The sequence below is a fragment of the Ornithodoros turicata genome, chromosome 5, assembly GCF_037126465.1.
Source record: "Ornithodoros turicata isolate Travis chromosome 5, ASM3712646v1, whole genome shotgun sequence".
NCBI classification, from domain to species: Eukaryota; Metazoa; Arthropoda; class Arachnida; order Ixodida; family Argasidae; genus Ornithodoros; species Ornithodoros turicata.
The window spans coordinates 10,472,098-10,492,794 of record NC_088205.1 but is presented as its reverse complement, the minus strand read 5'-3'; the positions used below and the strand labels follow the sequence as shown (position 1 = coordinate 10,492,794).

Below are 20,697 nucleotides of genomic sequence, written 5' to 3'. Positions count from 1 at the left end.
CGACCACCTACCGTCGACGACGACGATGTCTACCGCAACAGCGGCAACGCGCTACGCGCCCGAATAAACAGTTGACCTCCGGGCTTCCTCCTGTGTGGCTCTCTGCTAGCTAGTTCCCACAAAGTAATAGTCCTTCCTCGTTCGCCAATTCATGATCGTGTACCCACTGTACCGTCATCAGGAGTCGAAAATTTCGCTACAACAAGGTTCAAGATCTGGTGGGTCACATCTTAGACCATAATGGCCTGCAAGAAGGTACACACAGAGTCCTTGGCACAAGCCTACATCCCCCCAGTTCTTTTTTCGTTTCATAAGATATATACTACAACTCTGTGCCAGAAGCTGATTCATATTGCAGCTCCACATCATCACACTCGCACTTAGTCTCAACTGAAATGCAAATTCGACTTACCTATCAACATCCGTATGCACCGAAAAAGAGGAATTGTGGGATATCCTACGTACAGAAAGAATATTGCATCGGTAAAACAAAAACAGAAGATGCAAATTCGCACAGCAATTTCGTCCTGCTGGTAAAAGTTTATTGTTCCTTGAGGAGCCACCATCAAACCCAGCACAACACGCAAAACCACACTGCTCTAGTCAGTGTACAACCTTAGCTTTAATGGAAGAGGAAGGAATTTTTTAAAGGAAAGGATGGGGCGAGTGTCACTCTTATCACTAACTGTATGCAGGGTATCCCAGAAAACGTGTCATCGAATTATAATAAAAACTACACAACCTAAAGTCATCCGGTGAACGGCATTTGTTCTTACTATGTTTTTGCCACCTCCTGATGTGAATGTCATGTAACGTAAGTTCTATTATGTAATTTTTTTTGCGAACTGAGCTCGGGAATATGCCAAGTAAATGTCTCTTTTTTACCTCACCAATGTGAAGAGCGTGCCGAATTTACTCATATCCATGATAATTGACAGAGATATTGATGAGCTATCCCATCCGAAAAGAAAACAGCCCAACATCATGCTTTACGGAGCACCCAGAGCATTGCGCGCGACAAATTTTTCAGCATAGTCGTTGTCAGTTTGACGAAGAGAAGAATCTAGCTGAATGGGTATGAAACGGCCGCGTCTTAAGCACGGTTCACACTAGTGCGTTCTGCCGAGTGCGGGCGCCTGCGTGCGTATGCGTGCGTTGTAAGCAATCCGATCCGCTGTTCACATACCTGCGTCCGAATGCGTGCGTCACCAAACCGTAAGCCAATGAGCGCCGAGCGGGATTTCCACTCCGGTGGCCGCCATGTTGAAAACAGTCTGGCAGAGAGAAACCTACGGCGCACGCTCGGAAGGCGGCCTCGCGATTCGTCCTCCGCTTGCGGGCTGCTGCGTGCGTCGGAAAAAGTTGAGCTCGGGCGAACTCCTTGCGTCCTGCTGCGGGAGGTCCCGCACATATCTGTTGCCACGGTAACCAGCGCCCCCACGCAGCAGAACGCACTAGTGTGAACCATGCTTTAGACGTCGGTGCGCGTTGTAAGCGTTCTTTTTTTTTCTTGTTTTCTTTTTTTTAAATCAGAATTATTAGTAGGTGCGCGTTATCGGCCGGAAATTGCGGCACGCTCTTCACATTGCTGGGGCGAAAAAGTGACCGTTACATCAAATTCATATTAGGAGATGCCAAAAACTTAGTAAGGACAAATGCCGTTGAGCGCATGATTCTAGGTGGCGTAGTTTTTTTTAAATTATAATTCAATGACAGGTTTTCTGGGACACCTTGTACGAGTTCTGTGAGCAGTAAATGTGTTGGCAGTTTGAGCAGCGTGTTGTCGTGTGTTTTGTGTGTTGTGCTATGTTTGACGGTGGCTCCTCAAGGAACAATGACAAGCAAATTAGGTGTTCAACTGTTTAACGCAACTCAACAGCGTAACTAAACGTACAGAAACTCAACTGGTAATGGACAAACAATCAAATAGAACAAAGGTGGCTATCGCTGCTCCACAGGAGAAAAATACCATGCGAAAAGTAACATAAAAGAACAGGGCATTCAGAAACGCATTTAAAAAAAATCGAAAATGTAGGAGAAAGGAGACCTGACACATCAAGCTCCTTTACATGCACAGACAAAGTACACCAAATACTTGTCAACATTTTATTATAATAATTTATATACAGTAAACTCCATCATAGAAAACATGTCATAATTGCTTCGCATGTCGGAACAAGCTCTTATATTTTATACATATATATGTATGTACAAAGTGATTACTGTGTACGTTCAAATCACAACTCGGCGTTCTCAGAAATACTTCCGTGCCATACAAACTTCCTATTTTCATATTCCGGTCTGGCGCGTACGTCTGACTGACAAAGGCAGTAATCTACTGTCATCTCTTTCCAATGCCGGCAAAATCTATATTGCACAAAGACCCGTTTGATGCATAATTGAGTTCCACAATGAAAGGGAATCTGAAAGGGAATCTGAAAGGGAATCTGAAAGGGCTCGCGCCGCAAACGGACTAGCGAAAAATAATAGAAGTATTTACTCGGGAATGTTCCGATAATTAATTTTTTAGTTTCCTCTTCTAAATCGTTCTAGTGCTGGACGATGCTTTTCAGGGTTGACGTAATCCAAAGGTGCGGCTGAAACGAACAAGACCGAAGTCTTGGGTAAAACTATGACAAACTAAAACAACTTTGAAATTAACATGTTAGCTAACCGGTTATCCAAGCGATCAGGTTGCTTGCGCACGGCAAGGTACGTTAAGACCCACCACTTAAATGCCCAACAATTTGATTCCAGCGCTTCCTCCCTAGGCGTTCTCGAGTTGTCGTTATCCCCTGCAGGCGCCTTGTTCTTCAACTTGACACCATATGCTAAGTGTGCCGCCTCAAATGTATTTCCTAGTACACTGGTATTCCGCAAGGACTCTGCAGCCGCTCTCTATTTGCATTTCAACAAATTGTGATCCCGACGAAGTGCCTTCATTCGACTGCAAAACTGGGACAAAGGCGCAGGGGCTGGAGTTCAGCTGCACTTCTATTGTCTTTTCGCGTGCATGAGGACTCTCGATTTAATTAGAGGCGACAAGACGTTGGCCCAAGTTTTCGAGCCAATTATGCATTCCTTCAAGAATCTGCATTCCATGAAAATCCACTTGGAATTCATTGCAAGGAGTGTTCTGGAATAAGGAAGAGAGAGCGAGAAACTGAGAAGAGGAAAAAAGTGAGTTATTACGACCTGGCTGGAAAGAAGGTCTTCAGTTCTTGTTCACTTTGCTCGCTGCAGAGAGAGAGAAACTAATTGGAATTTATAACTTGTGAACGGGATCGTCTTCTTCAGCTGGCTTGTTCCTAGTGTCTACTGTTAGGTGGTCTCGTTTCCTTTTGAATTTTATGCATGTCTCTGGACGTGTGGAATTTCCGTAATTTCAACGGTGCGTAAATATCAGCAACTAGCATGCTTTGTGTTCGCAAGCGTTAGCTGGATTAACAAACAATTTTAGACTTCTGAATTAACCGTAAAAAGTATAGAGTGTGAAGCAAGGAATCGCCTCGCAGGACAATCGGCCCACTAGCAGCGCATTCCTACTGGATCTTGGCATGAATGTAGATTACTGCCTTCGTCCCTGAAACGCGGAAGTCTTTCACAGGAACTGGAATTTCACTCTCGGTTCGCCGCTGTCGTACTGTACTTCCCTTGCTCTGAAGGTCCTCTGCGACAGATGGTCGCGTGGTCTCGTTCTTCACAAACGTGGAACTGTTGTCTTCAAGGCTGTCCTTTCCGATACGGACGTTCTGAATAAACAACGTCCATGGTAAAATCAAATTGCAACAATACTTCACGAACACAAGCAGTTACCGGTACAGTAGAGGTGACCCGCATTAGGTGCACTTTCTACTGAATGAGTCAATGAGTTCGTTTTCGGTTAATAGCTTACAGGTGGGGAGAAAGTAAGCGCGTTGAACGGGCGGGGAAGATATCTATAACGCTGCACGCGCTTCATGCACTCTCCATAGCGTACACTGTCACTTCGTACTCCGCGGGCGAAGTCTAAATTATTAGTTAGACACCATCTGGTCTCTAAAGGAGAGGCTAAAATTACGATGTGAACTTCCGTCCACACTGAGCCTCTTGTATGGAACGGTATGAAACATACCATGTGCACTGGCGCTCAAAAGGAAGAGATTCGAGAGATTACACCCTTCCAGGCATCCGATATTCACTAAATTTCTTCGGGTGACAAAAGATAACAAAGGTGACAGCACCACTGCGTAGAACAAAATGAAAGGTAGGTCACTGATATAGTTTTTGTTACGCATATGTAGTAGTTACGCTTCGTTCATCCCTGCTCGTAGAGGCACTTGGAGCTGGCACACTTTTCGTCACCACCTGCGGTTCAATACTTGCAACAGAATGTGCTGTTCTTGCTGCAAGCGAGATCAACCCTGTCTGCTCCAAGGCTCTGTGTGACTCTTGTACGCTCCTTGGAGATCAATAACGTTGTGTCACGCGCCGTCCGAGACGTTCCACACATGTTCCATCGAATTAAGGCCCATGGAACCATACGAGCTGCCAATCCGCACGACAGATATCGTCACACAAAAGCTACTGTTCCACGACGAAGATCCAGCGCGCACAAGCGTATTCAAGATAGAACGCTCCTCTGAAAAGGCACATATGTCTTTGAAGCATGAGGTCAATGTGTCGCTGGCCTCTTACCGCATGTTACTCGGAGGCGTGCGGGCGGTGTACACTAGTCGAACTTGATGCCGGTCCACACTGTCATCCCGCTTCCCCGAAGTCGGTCGCGTTCAAGGAAATTGAAGGAATTTGGCATGTTGATGGGTTCCCTCCGGATATGGACACTTCGGGAGTTGCTTTGCCGAGTCACCACTCATCGAAGAACAAAGCACGAAAACACTGCACATCTGCTCATGTCGCATGTTCTCAGCACCGCTGCAAGCGTTGGTTCCTGTGGGACATGGTCCAGGGGATACACCGCACGCAAACGCCCGTGCATGAAAGATGAAAATATATGGCAGTCGAGGAAAAAAAGTCTTAACATTGTTAGGGACCTTGAGACTACTGTTGGCGTTGCAGACTGAGGGAAGTTACTTTCTGTCACGTTAGTGCATGACGTACCAAGATACTCGTGTCCCCATGAGCGCTGCGCGGCTCTTGATCGTGTCTCCCAAGCCAGGGTTGGCGCTTTGCTCTTTGGCGTGGTAACTCGTCGACTTCCATATCCGAAATCACTTCTTCTTGGGAACTGTCTAGAGATAATGCTTGTCACAATGTTTGGCATCCGCATGCCAGTTGTGCTTGACCTTAATCAGGACTCCCGACAGTGTACGATAGCTCTGGTTGCACCATCATATGCAGATACGTTCCGCAACAGAAAACTGTAGGCAACCAGTTAAACGCGCACAAAAACCACACAGCATGAACTGTGACGCGCATTCGTAAAGACATGGGTGACACGGACGACGGTGACATTTACTGTTCTCTTCATAGCGGTAGCGGTACTGTGTTCGTAGAGGTTACTAGAAAGATGCGAACCTCCAATCCCTTTCGTTTCTGAGCACCAGTGCATATTAAACACAAGAAAACCACGCACTCCACGTTATTTATTGAAATCTTGCCAACGATGTGCGAGAAATCAGCGGTAAAGGTTTAGGACAGATCTTCCTTTTGCCGCTTTGGGGATAATTTCACATTCGGACAGCCGTCTTCACATCTTGAATATAAGCAAGATAGTGAACACGATATTTTAAACCTCAAGGATTGTTCGAATAGAACCCGAAGGGTTGCGGTGTTGCTTCATTCTAAGACAAACAGACAGACATGACTGAACGAATCCTTTCGCGTCAAAAGCAGACAAAATGAGTAACAGACTCCTACACGCTTCCACCTCTAGAACATATCAAAACGACAAACATCTCATGAGAAAAAATAATGCATATTAAGAGGCACTGTTTAGTCACTCCTACTGACATTTTCACACATAAACAATCGCTCAAAATGCAAAAACACATACAAAACATACAAAAATACAAAACAAACTGCAAAACATACATCGCGAGAAAATGCCGTGAATTAAATATCGGATACACAGAAGGAAATGAAGAGGAGAAAAGTTTTGAAATTGCTTCCCATGATATCTGCATAAGTGGATGAGATCACCCTCGTCCCGAACAATGACTTCGAGGAAATAAGAGGCAGACAGCAACGAAGATATAGGGAAAAAAAATTTCCGAGGGAGCAAAGTACATTTATTCTGATGAAACAGTGTCTGTGGATACGGCAATGCAGACTGCTCGCATGTGTTTGAATACAGTAGAAGCAATTCAATTTTTACGTGCTGTGCTGAGCGAGTTCTGCTGATGCCTTTTCCTCAACTGTCATCATTCAATTCTTTTCAATACATCCGGAAATATAACAGAGGGCAAAGCCTTCAGAAAAAGTGCGAGGGAGCTGTTCACGGATCCCCCGAATTCTCTCCGATAATGGACGGAAATAAACCAGTGTACATGCTCAGAACGTACTGCTAACGAGAGGACAGAGACGTAGCAAGCGACCTGGCTGTATAAATCCATAACCTAAAAACCCGAGACTAGGGGACAACAAAACAACATCACAGACAAGGTCTCACAAAGTCTCCATTGAGACCTTGTCTGTGTTGTCGTTTTTTTTGTCCCCTAGTCTCGGGTTTTTAAGTTATGGATACTGCTAACGTTCCCGTTCTGAAGGTACAACTAAGAACTTCTCGAAGATTCCAACAGAAACACAATACAGCTTTCATACAAAATTATAAAAATCGCATGTCAACCGTATCATACAAATAGACAAATAATTGCTCATCTCTCAATTGAAAAATTCACGATTGTTAAATGACATAAAAGGAAATACTGGGATGAACGACAGTAGTCCTACTGCTCACCACATGACGACGGCGAAAGAGGTTTGTGCCCATTGTTTTTGTGAGCCGAGCGGAAAACCGTCGAGCCCTCGACGTTTTTCCGTCGAGAAAAAACGTCGTATGCTGGCCAGGCTTGGCCAAGACCCAAGCTTGGCTATAAGAGGGATATACGTCGTTACTTTGGGCTTGGCTTCCAGGCTATCAGTTAAGGGGCCAGTTCCGCTCTATTTGGCTTCTTTCGCTCAATGCTTCCAAATGATGCAATGTAAATGCCGTAGTATATTAGTCCCGCGTTGGTCTTTGTCCTCACTGCACTCACTAAGGAACTTTTTTAGATAGATGGAAATTGGGCCCAATGACAACATGTGTTCCCTTGGAGCGCTGATGCCGTTGCCGTTTTCAGAAAAAGGATCGGGCCAATGTAGCATGAGGAAACGGACTCGAAAAAACGGCAGATTTGGAGGCCATTTCTCTCGCTACTCCTGTGTATTTATTTTAAGTTATGATGTTATGCTGTATCTTCGGTGCTACGGTAAAGTGTATTTGTATGATGTTTTGCATCTTTTTGTTCCCCCGTTAGGAAACGCCCATTTGTGGCTATTTGATGTATTGACATAAATAAATCGATACTATCTGTCCCTTAACGTGCTAGTCCGCTATGGTGCACACGTCGCACGAAAGTCACCTTTAAGCGTGTCAGACGTTTCAGACTTATCAGCGTGATATTCTGATGACTTGTAGTATGCTGCTGCAGTTAACTTTGTGCGTTTCGAAGAATCCAGCTTTTTTTTCTTTTTTTCGCGCTTTTCTCCCGTTGCATGCTTAAATCTATGACTGTATCCTGAGGTAGATTCGTGCAATGCAAAACACAGCCTTGAAGCCATAACAACAACCACACACGTTCAACCGCGCCATGAAGTCAAAGTCAATACAACATCTAAAACTCAGATCTAATAAACGACGCCACTGTACCAAGATTGGAAGGGCCCAGCTGTCACGTCACATGTGGACCATAGGACCTAACGGAAGCCGAAGCTACTCCCCCTAACTCGGTTGAGTCCCGGCAAACGAAATCTAATTCAGCGTCTCGTCTCACTCGAAATGAGATATGTAATTCGCTTAGTGGAATCCTGTTCCTGCGCCAATTCAGTTACTCTATACGGCGGGTTTTCTACCAGTACCAGCTCGACTACAGCAACTCTGTGTTCGTCGAAAGTCTATTAATTAGTACTTCATTAATGAGTTACAAGCGTTCTCTTACCTGTTGCTCTACACAAGGCATTGGACCGCGCCGATGTCGCGGTGCTCCCACTGTCAAGATACTTCTGTGGAGGAACGAACATAAAGTGCAGGTTCACTTTACGCGAATATACTAGTGCATCAGCTAAGCCACCGCCATCTAGTGGACATGTAAGAATATAAAATAACGCTGTCGTCTGCTACTTCGAATTCATACGGCTTCAAACACGGACAGCTTCTGGATACACGTGGCTGAGTGAGCGGCTGAAAGAGGATAGTTTCCACGGCAACAATCGCTAAGCACGTAGTTATGGCTTGAGGATCGTAAGGTCTCAATTACGTCCACGCAGGGGTCAGGCATCGCTGGTTCCAGATGGCTTTGATTATGCACGTGTGACACTACCCCCTTTAAGCCTCCCTGCTCCAAAAGTCAGGTCCAGCTATTTGCTGCTTCACCAAGCTAGATGGTTACCACGTTGCAGCAGCACAACGACTGTTATCACATCAAACTAGTCACATGCACGTGTTATTTTCCTTATGCCTGCTAATCTCGCGCGCAGCTGGGTTTCAGTTTGAGAGTTAATTTTCTGCAGTACCACGACCTTAGTTTGGCGATACCTGTTAAAGTATGCTACTGGCACTACATTACGTGACATTTGAGGGCCTACCTTGACAGAATCCAGCGGCGTGTGTACTATGCCTCGGTGGACTTCGCTTTAGAGTTGTACAGTTGCCACCTTCACACCTGGACTGAAGAAATGGCCCGTATTCAAAAGGCATCATTTATTGATTTATTCCACATAACGCTGGAGAGTTATTGGTACAATGAATTTAAAACCGTGATTTCCTAGTACGGGGAACCTACCCGAAACATCCAAAGATTCAATGAAAAAGTAGCACAGTTCCACAGAGTCGGAGATCACAAATGCATAGTCTTGTTTTTCTTCACTCGTTTTAAGCATTTGCAATGGAGCTTGTAGCACCCATGGTGGGTTGCTGAAAGCTCCAAGGTTTATCTAATTTTACTGATTCACTAACTAACTAACTAACTAACTAACTAACTAACTAATCCAAGTGCCAATCAAATTAACTTAAGTAAAATTCAAAAATAAATAAAACTCGACAGGACAGAAATCATTTCTCCAAGGACAGAAATTATTGGAAAGAAAGCTCAAATGATTCAAATGGTCATATAACAAAGTGTAAGTAAACAGCCCTTGGAAAACATCAGCTTTACAGCAAACGTAGGCAAGAAAAAAGAACAAAAAAAACAAACATTGTGCTCGCTTTAGTTTTGAAGGCTACTAGCAGACGATGTCTACTACTTTATTGCAATTTCTTTCATGTTATAATGAAAGCGAACTCCCCTTAATGAACTCCCCTTTTTTCTTTGGCAAGGAGCACTGTACTTACGTGGTAAGAGAGTGGCATTCCTGTACATTCTACGTCATCCATTAGCCGTTGCTGTATCTGTCGAGCAGCATACGGTTCCGCGTACTCGTGACCTTCGTCCCGTCGACCTGCAAAGCGAAAATTGACATCGAGAAAAGGTATGTGCTGGAAAAAGTTCACGAAACATGCACAGAGTGACATGCTCGCAGCGAATGGGACCGCAAGGACTTACAAACATGTAGGTAGGTACCAGGTAAGTACCAAGAGGTGTGTGATAGACCTTATCAACAGTTATCAATCATGGTATTACCTCTTTTGGATGCCGACGCGATAGGCACGGGTTTCCTCGCTGGTGATGCGTAGTACGAAGGAGGAGATTTCACGTAAGTTTCTTGCTTCTTGCAGAATTCCGAGAGGCCAACGCTGTCTATGCTTCCGCTGCACTTGCGCAGTTGTTCTTCTGCGTTTAGGGTGAACGAGATCCATTAATGTAAGTAGAATTCCATGATGGCGGTAACGCATGATACTCTCGCTTTTAAGGAATGCGACTGATAAATACTAACAATACGGTATACCACCACGAGATAAACACCATAGAGTACATGCAACTTCTAGGTATCTTACGTTCTGTGATACAGTATTTTAAATACTTTTATTGTTATTTTGGAATCTTACTCTGTTCTGAACTGTGTTTGTACTTTATTCTACTTTATTTTTCCACTCCACTGTCATTCCGCTTGACCTTCCTCACGGATATGTTTAATAAATATACCCCCCCCCCCCCCATCGAGCTTGTACTATTAATCCTCTAGTAGTCCTGTCTTCCCCAGTAGCTTGGCTTAGCAGGATTGATTCGTAAGCCTGTATGGCCTTTCACTTGAAGGCATATGAAATTCAGTGACCAATAATAATGTAACTAGGACTCTAGTAGGACTATCTCTGTACGATGCCAGTTGTTTAGTTTGGGTATTCCACACATTAGGGCTTCATGAAATAGAACGTCGCTGTATTACCGAATGCACTCGTGCAACGGTCTTTAGTGTTGCCATTAACGCTTTTCGAAACACGCCAGAATAGGTGAGAGAAGAACATTCCAAACTTTTTTTCATTCTGCTAGTCAATAAGGCCTATGGATAACTTTAAAATATAATAGATAATCTTTTCGCCAGTCAATTTTAAAAGCAAAGTGTTGTAAATGCATCCCAAATGCACTTTGAAGTATTTGGTACTCTCCCGCACTTACTTTCATTTACGAAGTATTCGAAGTGCATTTAATTACGTTCTGCTCTCAGTATTTAACACCGTACGTTACACACGATACATTTCTGTAGAGAGTTTTAGTACATCGTACGCTGTAGCCTTTGCGTACTTAAAAGATAGCGTTGGTAGTTCGGCGCACGCCCATAACAGAGAAAAAGCTGAGCGCAGTGCCCAGAACCATCAACGCTATCCCTTACGTACGCAAAGACGATATCGTACGATATACTGAAACTATTTAATAACGCATTGCGCAAATCTTTATTCTATCCTGTACATGTCTTGTGCACACTACGGTTCCTACTGAAGAAAAAAAAAAAGTAAGCAACTCCTGCATGCTGTAGGTCTCAGAAATCGCACATCGCTATTTTCCAACTCGCACATGTGGGCATTAAGGGAACTGTATCATTGAAATGCACGCCGCCAACAGCGCGACGGTGAGGCTTACCCGTATGATTATCATCCACTTGTCCTGTTGTCCCATAGTTGTCGTTCTGTCGACGAAGGCAGACAATGACGGACGCGATGACGACCACCAGAACAATGATGGACACAGCCACAGGGAGCAACACAGACAAGTTCCGGTACAGTGGAGTATCGTCCCCATTTTGCTGAACTTGAGACGTACCGTGATTGGAACTCATGCTGGCTGAAAGGACAAAATCAGTTGCTTTTTGTTAGTACCGAAATGATTGATTGATTGATTATGTGTTTAATGGCACAAAGGCAACAAGCAAGGAAACGAGTAGATCGAACCGTATGAAACGAGTGTGAAGGTGTAGACCGGAAGACGACCCTGTGAAGCTACGGTATTTTAACGCATTTATCAGATTGTCCAGGGACGCAGCCAATTTTTAGAGCTGTTTTGTTCGTAGCAGTAAATGCTTCGCGCGTTCTCAAAGTATACGTGACTTTTATGAGGTACCTGAAGCCTTACGCTGATGATTTACTTACACCTCCTTCAGCATCCACTCGAGAATCTTCGCAGCACAGTTATCGTACTTTAAAAATGTGTTCCTCAGTACTTCACTCATACTTGGAACATCTAAGCACGAGCAGGTACACAAGCACAGTCAAATCCAAGATGGCTGCAGAACTCTAAGACAATGACACTGAAGCTTCCTAAGTTCAAACTCAAACTCAAGTTTAATATGCGCAAGCGTTTTGAGTGGTGGTTCATTAAGTACACAGAAACACGGTGCACTCATAAAAGGATAAGGTTTTTTTTTTTGTGTGTGTGTGTGTGTGTGTGTTTTCAGCAACGGCTGATTAAAAAAAACTGTGATGGCATCACTGTTGCGGGCGGGTCATGCGGATTATTCGGCCAAGACGCCGACGTTTGCGAAAGGTGCGACACTTTATTGCGGCTGATTTGCATAGCGAAGTCGGCAATTTATATCTTAATCTGCGTTTCTTTCTCAGGGTGTTTAATAGTGAAGACGGGTTTGAATAATGACTGGCTTCAATTCCGCCAGCTCGCATTTCTCAGAAAACACCTAATGAGTAACTTAGTTAATAAATTTCAGCTAATTAGTCGTCCACATACCCGGCCGCAATAATGGAATAAGTGCTGCCCTCACAGCTTTTTTTAAAGAAAACCTGTTGCGGATAAAAAAGAAAAACACAGTTTGAGGAGTACACACACTTGTATGAAGGCACTGTTTCTTTGTGTACCTGATGAAGCGTGGTCCACCACGCGAAAGCTTGCACATATTAAACTTAGAAGGCTTTGGTGCCATTGTTTGAGTGTTCTTGGAACACATTAATAATAGAAGCTTTTGTATCAGAAATAACATCGTCAGTATCACTCATATAAAGAATTGCAGTACATTGTAGCTAAGCTACGTTCATTCTCAACACACAGTGAGCCACTTCTAAGTCCTTCCATGATAACGCTATCAACTGGTATTCTATAATGATTACAAAACATGTACATTTGAATGATACCAATGTACCAAAACATGTATGCTAGGACGCCAATTTTTTTGCTCAATTAGGGGACTATCTAACAGATATATTTCAATCAAATTTTTAATTATTGACTTTATGAAGCACATTGAAATTCAATGTTATGAAACATTGAAGTAATCTCAGTTCGTGCTATATGGACATAAGTATTTCACCTCGGCCCTCCACTGTAAAACAGAAAGTGATCGCCAAAAGAGCGTCGGCGCTGGCGTCGACATCTCCACCCTCACTTGACGTCACAGAAAAACGTCATACGCGATGTTGTCAAACCCTTGTCGCGGTATGTTTCACAATCTTTGTTTCGTTTTTCCCTTTCTTCTCTTCCTGTCGTTCCTTCATGTGTTCGCAGTCGCTTGCTGTGTCAGTCATTTCATCCTGCCGGACACAGTTCTTGCCTTTCCCCGGTAAGTATTTAAAGAGATTGAAACATTTATTTTACTGAAAAACAAGCTTTCCGACGGAGTCCGTCCTTCATCAGGTGCGATGAAGGAGAGACTGGCGGAAGGACGGCACGTGATGAAGGACGGACTCCGTCCGAAAGCTTGTTTTTCAGTAAAATAAATGTTTCAATCTCTTCAAATACTTCTCTCATTTTTTGCCTTTCCCCCGTACGACAAGCGCTGACATGTAGTGGTGTTGCGCAAAGCTTTTTGAAAGCAAAAAACAAAACAAATATCGTGAAACATTACATTTTTCTGTGACGCTGAGTGATAGCGGAGATATCCACGTCGCCGTCGCTCTTTTTCCGACACGTGAGGTGCGCCACAGACGGCAGAGCAGAAATAATCATGTCTGTGGCTCGCGCTGCGATTACTTTCGTGCTTCGTTACTGGTTTGAGCGCATCATGTGAAGATTAGGCTTTGACGTTACAACTGCAGTCTGCTCCCTAAAGTTAAAAATTTAAAAGTCGATTGAAATATGTCTGTTAATTAGTCCCCTAATTGAGAATAAATACGCCTTCCTCGTAGCAGCTTCGTCGAGTAATCCAATGGCGAAAGTAAAAGCGTCCTAAGGCGACTCCCCTCTTTATGAAAATTTGTTGCAGATTAAAAGAAGCACTCTGTATATATATGAACGGAAGATAAGGTGGTATTCAACTCACCCACATGCGACCTGTTGAGCGTCCGGAATGTAAAGTCTGCCTCCGTTGTCCCTGCGTCGGAGTAGGCGCTCACACGGAGGTCATATTCTTTTCCTGGTGACAGATGTCGAAGTTCCAGCCGACGCTGTTGCGCAGGGATTCGTTCCGAGATAGATTTCCACTGTTTCTGAAAGGCCGGTCGAACCTGCACTCCGAAGTAATGGATGGGGCAACCGCCCGAATGCCACGTGTCAAGGTTTAAGGTGACGGATGTGGCGTTCAACACGACCAGTTCTTCTTGCTTCGATGAAACAGGTGCTGCGTAGATGTATTGGAGTTGGTAAGTTGGAAGTTTAAAAGTTACTTTTATGATAAACTGAATATGGTTAAAAATTGGCCATGTTGGTTCGTGATTAAAATGAATAAAAACCCTCAGAAGTCAGTACGTAGAAGCCAAGGGGATAACAAAAGATTGGCTGTACTCTTTGGCGCATTGCCAAACGCGTATGCAATTCGATAGCATTAGTAGCATTGCAGTAGATGAAGGACGACGAACCCATTTTGGATGCGAAAGAAGCATACTTTCAGGTGTTTTAGCAGATCAGCAACACCCTATGGAAACGACAGGATAAAGGAAGCTGTCAAATCAAATATCAGCAACGTGATGTAAGCCGATAGACTTATCATATTTTCCCAAGCGTTATCATTGAGAACTTCCGGTCTGCTGAAACTCGGCGTTAATTCCTAAGGCCATGAACCTAAACGTGCCATCGTACACTATCACTCGGACGATTCCTCTTCGTCTGGGTGATCTTCAATTCTAGCGCTGCAGATAATGGATTTGTGGATACTGTAGTAGGATATGTAGTCCACGCAGCGCATACTAACACGTCTCGCGAACACACAGGCCATCGTTGTGCCGTTGCGTGTGGTCGGCACTTTCACATCACCCACGATGTCCAAATTGAACGTCTCCTTCATATAGTCGATAAACAACCCGTTGTTGTCGTCCCTGACGTTAATGTTAAAGTCTTCACACAATGAGCGGCACGTCGGTACAGTGCGATTTTTTTACTTCGGGGAAACTTTAGTTGCGTTTTAGAAGTTCACGGCAGGGGATTCCAAGAGAGGAAGGGTTCGATGTCGTCTCGTGAAACGTTTGGTGAGAGGTGGACAGCGAGAATGGTGGTTCTACGACCATTGATAGTGCTCTCGATTGCGCACATGTCTCCCGCTTCTCGCTTCATTTTAATGGGCAGATGCCATGGAGTGACCGCACTTTTCTCTTGCTTGGTGTAAAGTGCGACACCAGCCGCTCCACTCTCTTGGCGCACACGGAACGACATGCACCCGCATCCGCCTATCTCACACGGATCATCAGTCCGCGTTTCCACCAATCCGAGCACGTGCGCGTAAGAACTGCATCAGCCTGAACGTCCATTCTGCTTGCCCGCAAAATCTGAACGTTCACTACGACCATGCTCAGAGTTACGGTCATGCCAGGAGCGCTTGTTTTCGCTATCTTCGACCGACTCGAGATACGTCTATGCATGGGCGTCGCGTAACGGTATCGAGCCTCTGGGGTTCGTGTCTTCGAAACGCGTCGTGTAGATACTTGTCTGCGTTGCGCTTATTGTGATAGAGCATCAAGTCTCCGTCGACATTAGTGATGTGGAGGCCCTCGAAGCGAGTCACTCGCGACATGGCGACGTAGATGAGGAGTTGCGGTTGTGACTTGCTATAGGAGGACACTACCTTGTTGAAGATCTCTCCTTGAAATTTATTAATGGTCATGGTGTTGGCCTAGACGAGTGGGAAATGGACGCATGTGCACGTGACACCTTTCTTTCATTTCTTTTTTTTTTTTTTTGACATCATGGAGGTGACCGTTCTCAGATTGATGGAAACCCTGTCCGGACTGAGACAAGAGTTGAAGGTACGTAGCGAGGTAACCTTGATTTTAGCTGTGCGACACGTTATTTCACCGACAAACCGGAGCCATAGACGGACGATCTGACCTACTTCATCGTTCTCGATGAATTTGAGAGTCTCAGTCGAACCGTTAACGATGCCGTCGTGCACATCAACATTTGTCGTGATCACGTCCTCAAGCAGCACAATGTACTGAAAGTCGAGTGCAATAAGGGTGGACGGGTAGGTGGAAGGCCTTGAACAGACTCGTGAAGGTGAAGAACGTTGATAAGACACATACCGTCCACCCCTATTGCACTCGACTTCCGGTACATTGTGCTGCTTGGGTCGTTTACACTAACTCCCCAAGCAGCACAATGTACTGAAAGTCGAGTGCAATAGGGGTGGACGGTATGTGTCTTATCAATGTTCTTTAGTTTCGTCAGTCTGTTCAAGGCCTTCCACCTACCCGTCCACCCCTATTGCACTCGACTTTCAGTACATTTTGCTGCTTGGGTCCGTGGTGTTGGACGATACTGACGACATAACGAAACGCCCTCTGCTGTTGCTAGGTGTTTTATAAGGTCGCAATAAAGCTAGCTGTCAAAACAAAGATCCATAACATGATGTCAGCCACTTCAAAGAAATAAGGGCTTATCGTGTTTTAGGAACCGCTATCATCAAGACTTTCCAATCTGTTAAATCCCCGCCCGCCGTTTCTTATCAGCCGAGGCCCGCGATAAAGAAAGAAACGAGGGGCAGATAACGCATCGCGAGAGTGAAAGTGCCCCTCTCCACTGAAGCTACACTTCCGAGGCCCAAAAGTGCGTTAAAATGTGGCCGAAAAGCTTTTCTAAGCGCACATTGCGCAAAGCGTGCCCTGTAAAGCGTGCTTTGTCCGCATAAACACTCTATAAGTGGCATAGCCAACTTTACAAAGTTTCTGTTCAACAAATTACTTTAAGTTGTGTATTCGTACCTGCTCCTTTTGTTCGTGCATATATGACATCGCGTGGTTCTGCTGTGCCAAGGCTGTTGGATACAGTCATGTAAAGACTGTACAAGGAACCACACTTGAGGCCGTCCAACGTGTATTTGTTGCTGTCTGTTCTCACCGACTTTTGCTGCCACTCACCTCCCTCTACTTGATAGTGGAGAAGGTAATCTGCAAGATCATATATTGCAGATGAACTTCAGTTTCCTTTCATTTTGTCTGCGGCAATGAATATGACCAGAGCATAACCATGCGGCACAGCCTGTATTATGAAAGTCTGCCATTCAAGCTCCAAGGTGTCAGGGTTGGACTCTACCGCACAGTAATGCTGCGCCATCTTACTTCGCGCCTAAGAAATGCGGCGCATAGGAAGCGGTAGGGGCGGCTCCATCCTGTGGTAGGCTCTTGCAGCGTGCAAAAATCGATATACTCAGTTTCGGAGCATAAGGATAGAAGGCGCGGGGAGCATCTCCACCAAGCCATTTTTTTTCTTTTTTCTTGTTTCGCTGTTTTTGCTTACCTCCAACGTGGTCCCTTATCTAGCGGAAATGCAGCCGCGTTACTAACAATGGTGTGCCTCAGGTGACAGGCGGCCACAAAACGGATGATTAATTTGCAGAGACCTCATTATGCAAATGGTGCTTGTGTCAGCGATGCCCTATCTACGCTCCATATTTTTCTAGTATTCTGGTTCTTTATTACTTAAGGAACCAGGGCATTAGACCTCTAGAGAGCGTTGTTTCAAATGTAGTATGATTTAAACAATAATAAGGTGAAGAAAATAACACTCGCCTTTCACAGCGACGTCCTCTTGATATCTCTCCCATTCCACCGTCACTGAACTTGCAGTACTGCTTTTGAACATCAGCTCAGGTGAAGTTGGTGGCACTAAACATTACAACAGAAGTCAAGCAGGCTCGATTCAAAGGGACAAAAAAAATAATACTAACGTACAACGTACCAGCTTCGAGCGTAGTTGCGCTGATGTCGTCTGACATGGGACCAGCCCCTTCGCTGTTGTACGCCTGAACTTTGACCGTGTACGTTGCTTTCCGTTTCAAGTTGGTCAGGTGACTCATGTGACGACGGCGAGAAGTCGGGTCACCGTCCAGGGCTTCGACGTTCTTGTACTGGTATTCCACGTTGCCCTTGTTCACTTCCTTGTAACCGATGTAGTATCCTTGGATTTTGCCGTGGTGCAGATCATTTCTTGGTGGCTGCAGATGGACAAAGGGTGCGTTAAGCGGCCTTGAAATGTCTGCGCTGACAACACCGGCTGATTTTCACTCCGTAATTTTGTGTCGAACGCTACCTGACGACAGTCCGGACATCTGCCAAACTCGTTATTCTATTCGTACTGGAGCCAATAGCCGACTATCACGTTACACCTGTTTCAGCATATTTCTAGTAACTTTGCATGTCGTTGATTGCAAGTGATAGTTGTCCCACCGCGCTTGACACAATGAAAATGACAGTAGAGACGCCGTAAATAATTCACATGGCACGCAAGGAATACAACAAAAACATGTAATTGCTATCATCTCCACTATACTTACTTATCAGCTTATCAATATTAAATTTAGCGCTTCATATCCTTTCGGAAATCGCCTGTAGCCTCGTGCAAACAATTTATCTATTTGGATTCTGGCACAGCAACGGAAAATCGGAAAAGTAAATATTTGCAGTCTCCGTATCACTCATATTGAAACGACTATTACTGTGACTGTGACTGACCTCCCATGACACTTTGAGTGATTGCGATCCTGTAGCTTCAACCTTCACATGAAGAGGTGGTCCACCTGGTGCTAAAAAGAATTTTAAAAAATACAGTCTTTACCGATGTACTAACAACAGGGATGTAAACAGAAGCCTCATGTACTGCTTGCGACACACTTGTCAAAAATTCGAAATCTTCGTTCAACGTTACACCAGCCCTTATCGGCTGGACCGTCCCTCGATGTGTTGTACCATTATCGTGTTTGAAGGTGGGCAGTATGACGTACGAGCCTATTAACCGGAAGAAACAATCTTGCAACACATTGAAGATTTCAAACTGGGTAAGCCGCGAGTAGCCGATTTCAGACAAGTATGTAACAATCAGTACAGATTGGGACAAAGGTTTACGGAGCGCGGCACTGGCGTATTTCTTCATCGGACCGGTCCCCTGCTATTTACCTGGAAGAGATCGAATAAGAAACGGATGAACGACTATTCTATCCATTTCTCAGTATGTGTGTCCGCTCCTGTTTGCTACTAGGATGCCGCTCCAATGGAGAAACCCAAGTGCTCCGTCAACTTTTGACCCAAGCTGTACATGCCATGCTAAAACTTTATTCTCGTTCTTCTTCACTTAATCGTTGCTAACCTGGTCCCACACCTGCTTTCTATCATCGCTATTTACATATCTTGCAGCAGCGTATCTATGAAACTCAGAAATTAAGCCTCCTCGAGCGTGGGTGAAAGTCGCTAAGAATACAATACGTCAGAGTGTTATTCCACCGGAGCGTGGGTGAAAGTCGCTAAGGATACAATACGTCAGAATGCTATTCCACAGGAGCGCGGTCTTTCCGCGCATTTCATCCGCTACCATAGGGCAAAAGACGGCACAGTTACCCATGAAGTCGACCCAGGACCTGCAGTCCTAAAACACATGCCACACTATGTCCGCAGGTAAACATATCGGTAAGGAAAGACACCACAACCTCATTCATTTATCTTCTTCAACACACATTAAGTTTCCTCCGCCCTCGCTTATGCTTCTAAAACACTTCGACGACCCTTTCCAGCAAAGAAGACGTTCTTTAAAAGTTTTTGTGTTTACCTTCCTCGCTGGTGGCAACTTCCACAATGTCGCTGGGAGCGCTGTGACCCAGCGCGTTCTCCGCGATGATACGAACTTTATACTTCATCATGGGGGATAGCTTGTGGAGGGTTGCCCGATTTTCCGTTCCGAGAACCGAAATATGTGGGGCTGAACGACCAGTGGAATCCCAACTAGCTGTCGAATAAAAGAGGCAAGAAAGACGCTACCTCATAAATTAATTCGAACGTGAGATCTCTTCAACATTGTGTGTTCATGACTGGTACATTCCAGTGGGCCAGTAACAAAGAGAAAAATATAGCTTTTCAATAGAATATTTAAAAAATAATAATTGCATAGGTATGTAGTGAGATGTGTCGATGGGAGTGTAACGGTTGTTCCAGTTCTCGACAGTTGTATGGATCTCATTTTTTTAGATAGTTAATCAAGTTAATAGGGCGTGAACAAAATGAACCCCGCACCGAATACCATCAGATATTGAAATAATCCGGAATCGTGCAGCTAGGTTTACTACGAATGATTACAGTAGCATGGCACTAGCAAAGAAAGCGCTTGAACTGGACACATTAAAAAATACACGCCGAACTGCAAGCTTGTCCCTCATTCACAAACTATACCTCAATACTCTCGGCTTTGATCATAACCTTTTACCACTCCCTCATCGCCCTTCGTCACGCACCAACAGTCAGTCCAAAATTCGACCCACTCATGCATCCACATCTACCTTCCAGAAGTCATTCCTACCCTGCTCGATCGAACTTTGGAACAGCTCTCCCTGATACCGTCGTTAGCATAGCCCATAATGTTTCCTTTCAAACCGCTGTTTCTGAGCACATAAAATCATCCAGCATGCCCCAACTCTCAACATTTCCTTTTTTTCTACTCATTTGTTTTTCTGTTTTCCTTTTCTACCCCAACATCATCCACCTGATCACTCCTTTTTTTTTTTTCGTGATGGTGGTGACGTGATAAAAAAAAAAAAAAACGTGGTGATGCAAGTTTCGACGAAGTCGAACTAGGTACCCCAGTATGCTTACACACAGCAAGTACAAACAGATGATGATAAAACAAAGAGATGATGACCAGAGAAGTACAGAGGTGATGATGGACCACCTTTTCGTAACACCTTTTTGCTAAGCAGTTTTTATAATTCTCG

General features: G+C 44.6%; 1 protein-coding gene across 2 annotated transcripts in view; it reads right to left on the bottom strand.

The window, feature by feature from the left end:
- Positions 1–412: 412 nt before the first annotated feature.
- The window catches only part of LOC135393990 (cell adhesion molecule Dscam1-like), a 276,267-nt gene continuing 255,982 nt past the window's right edge, over positions 413–20,697 (bottom strand). Inside the window, exons 16-27 of one of the 2 annotated variants that reach the window (XM_064624410.1) lie at positions 19,542–19,718; positions 18,455–18,525; positions 17,682–17,937; positions 17,513–17,608; positions 16,706–16,891; positions 13,837–14,133; positions 11,214–11,414; positions 9,819–9,968; positions 9,530–9,636; positions 8,785–8,866; positions 8,139–8,202; positions 413–457 (exon numbers count right to left, since the gene is read on the bottom strand). In XM_064624410.1, coding sequence (XP_064480480.1) covers positions 8,192–8,202; positions 8,785–8,866; positions 9,530–9,636; positions 9,819–9,968; positions 11,214–11,414; positions 13,837–14,133; positions 16,706–16,891; positions 17,513–17,608; positions 17,682–17,937; positions 18,455–18,525; positions 19,542–19,718 — 1,634 coding nt within the window. In that variant the 3' untranslated portion in view covers positions 413–457; positions 8,139–8,191. Of the gene's footprint in view, positions 458–2,092; positions 3,753–8,138; positions 8,203–8,784; positions 8,867–9,529; positions 9,637–9,818; positions 9,969–11,213; positions 11,415–13,836; positions 14,134–16,705; positions 16,892–17,512; positions 17,609–17,681; positions 17,938–18,454; positions 18,526–19,541; positions 19,719–20,697 lie in introns of those variants that run through there. The other variant, XM_064624409.1, reaches the window with a different exon arrangement.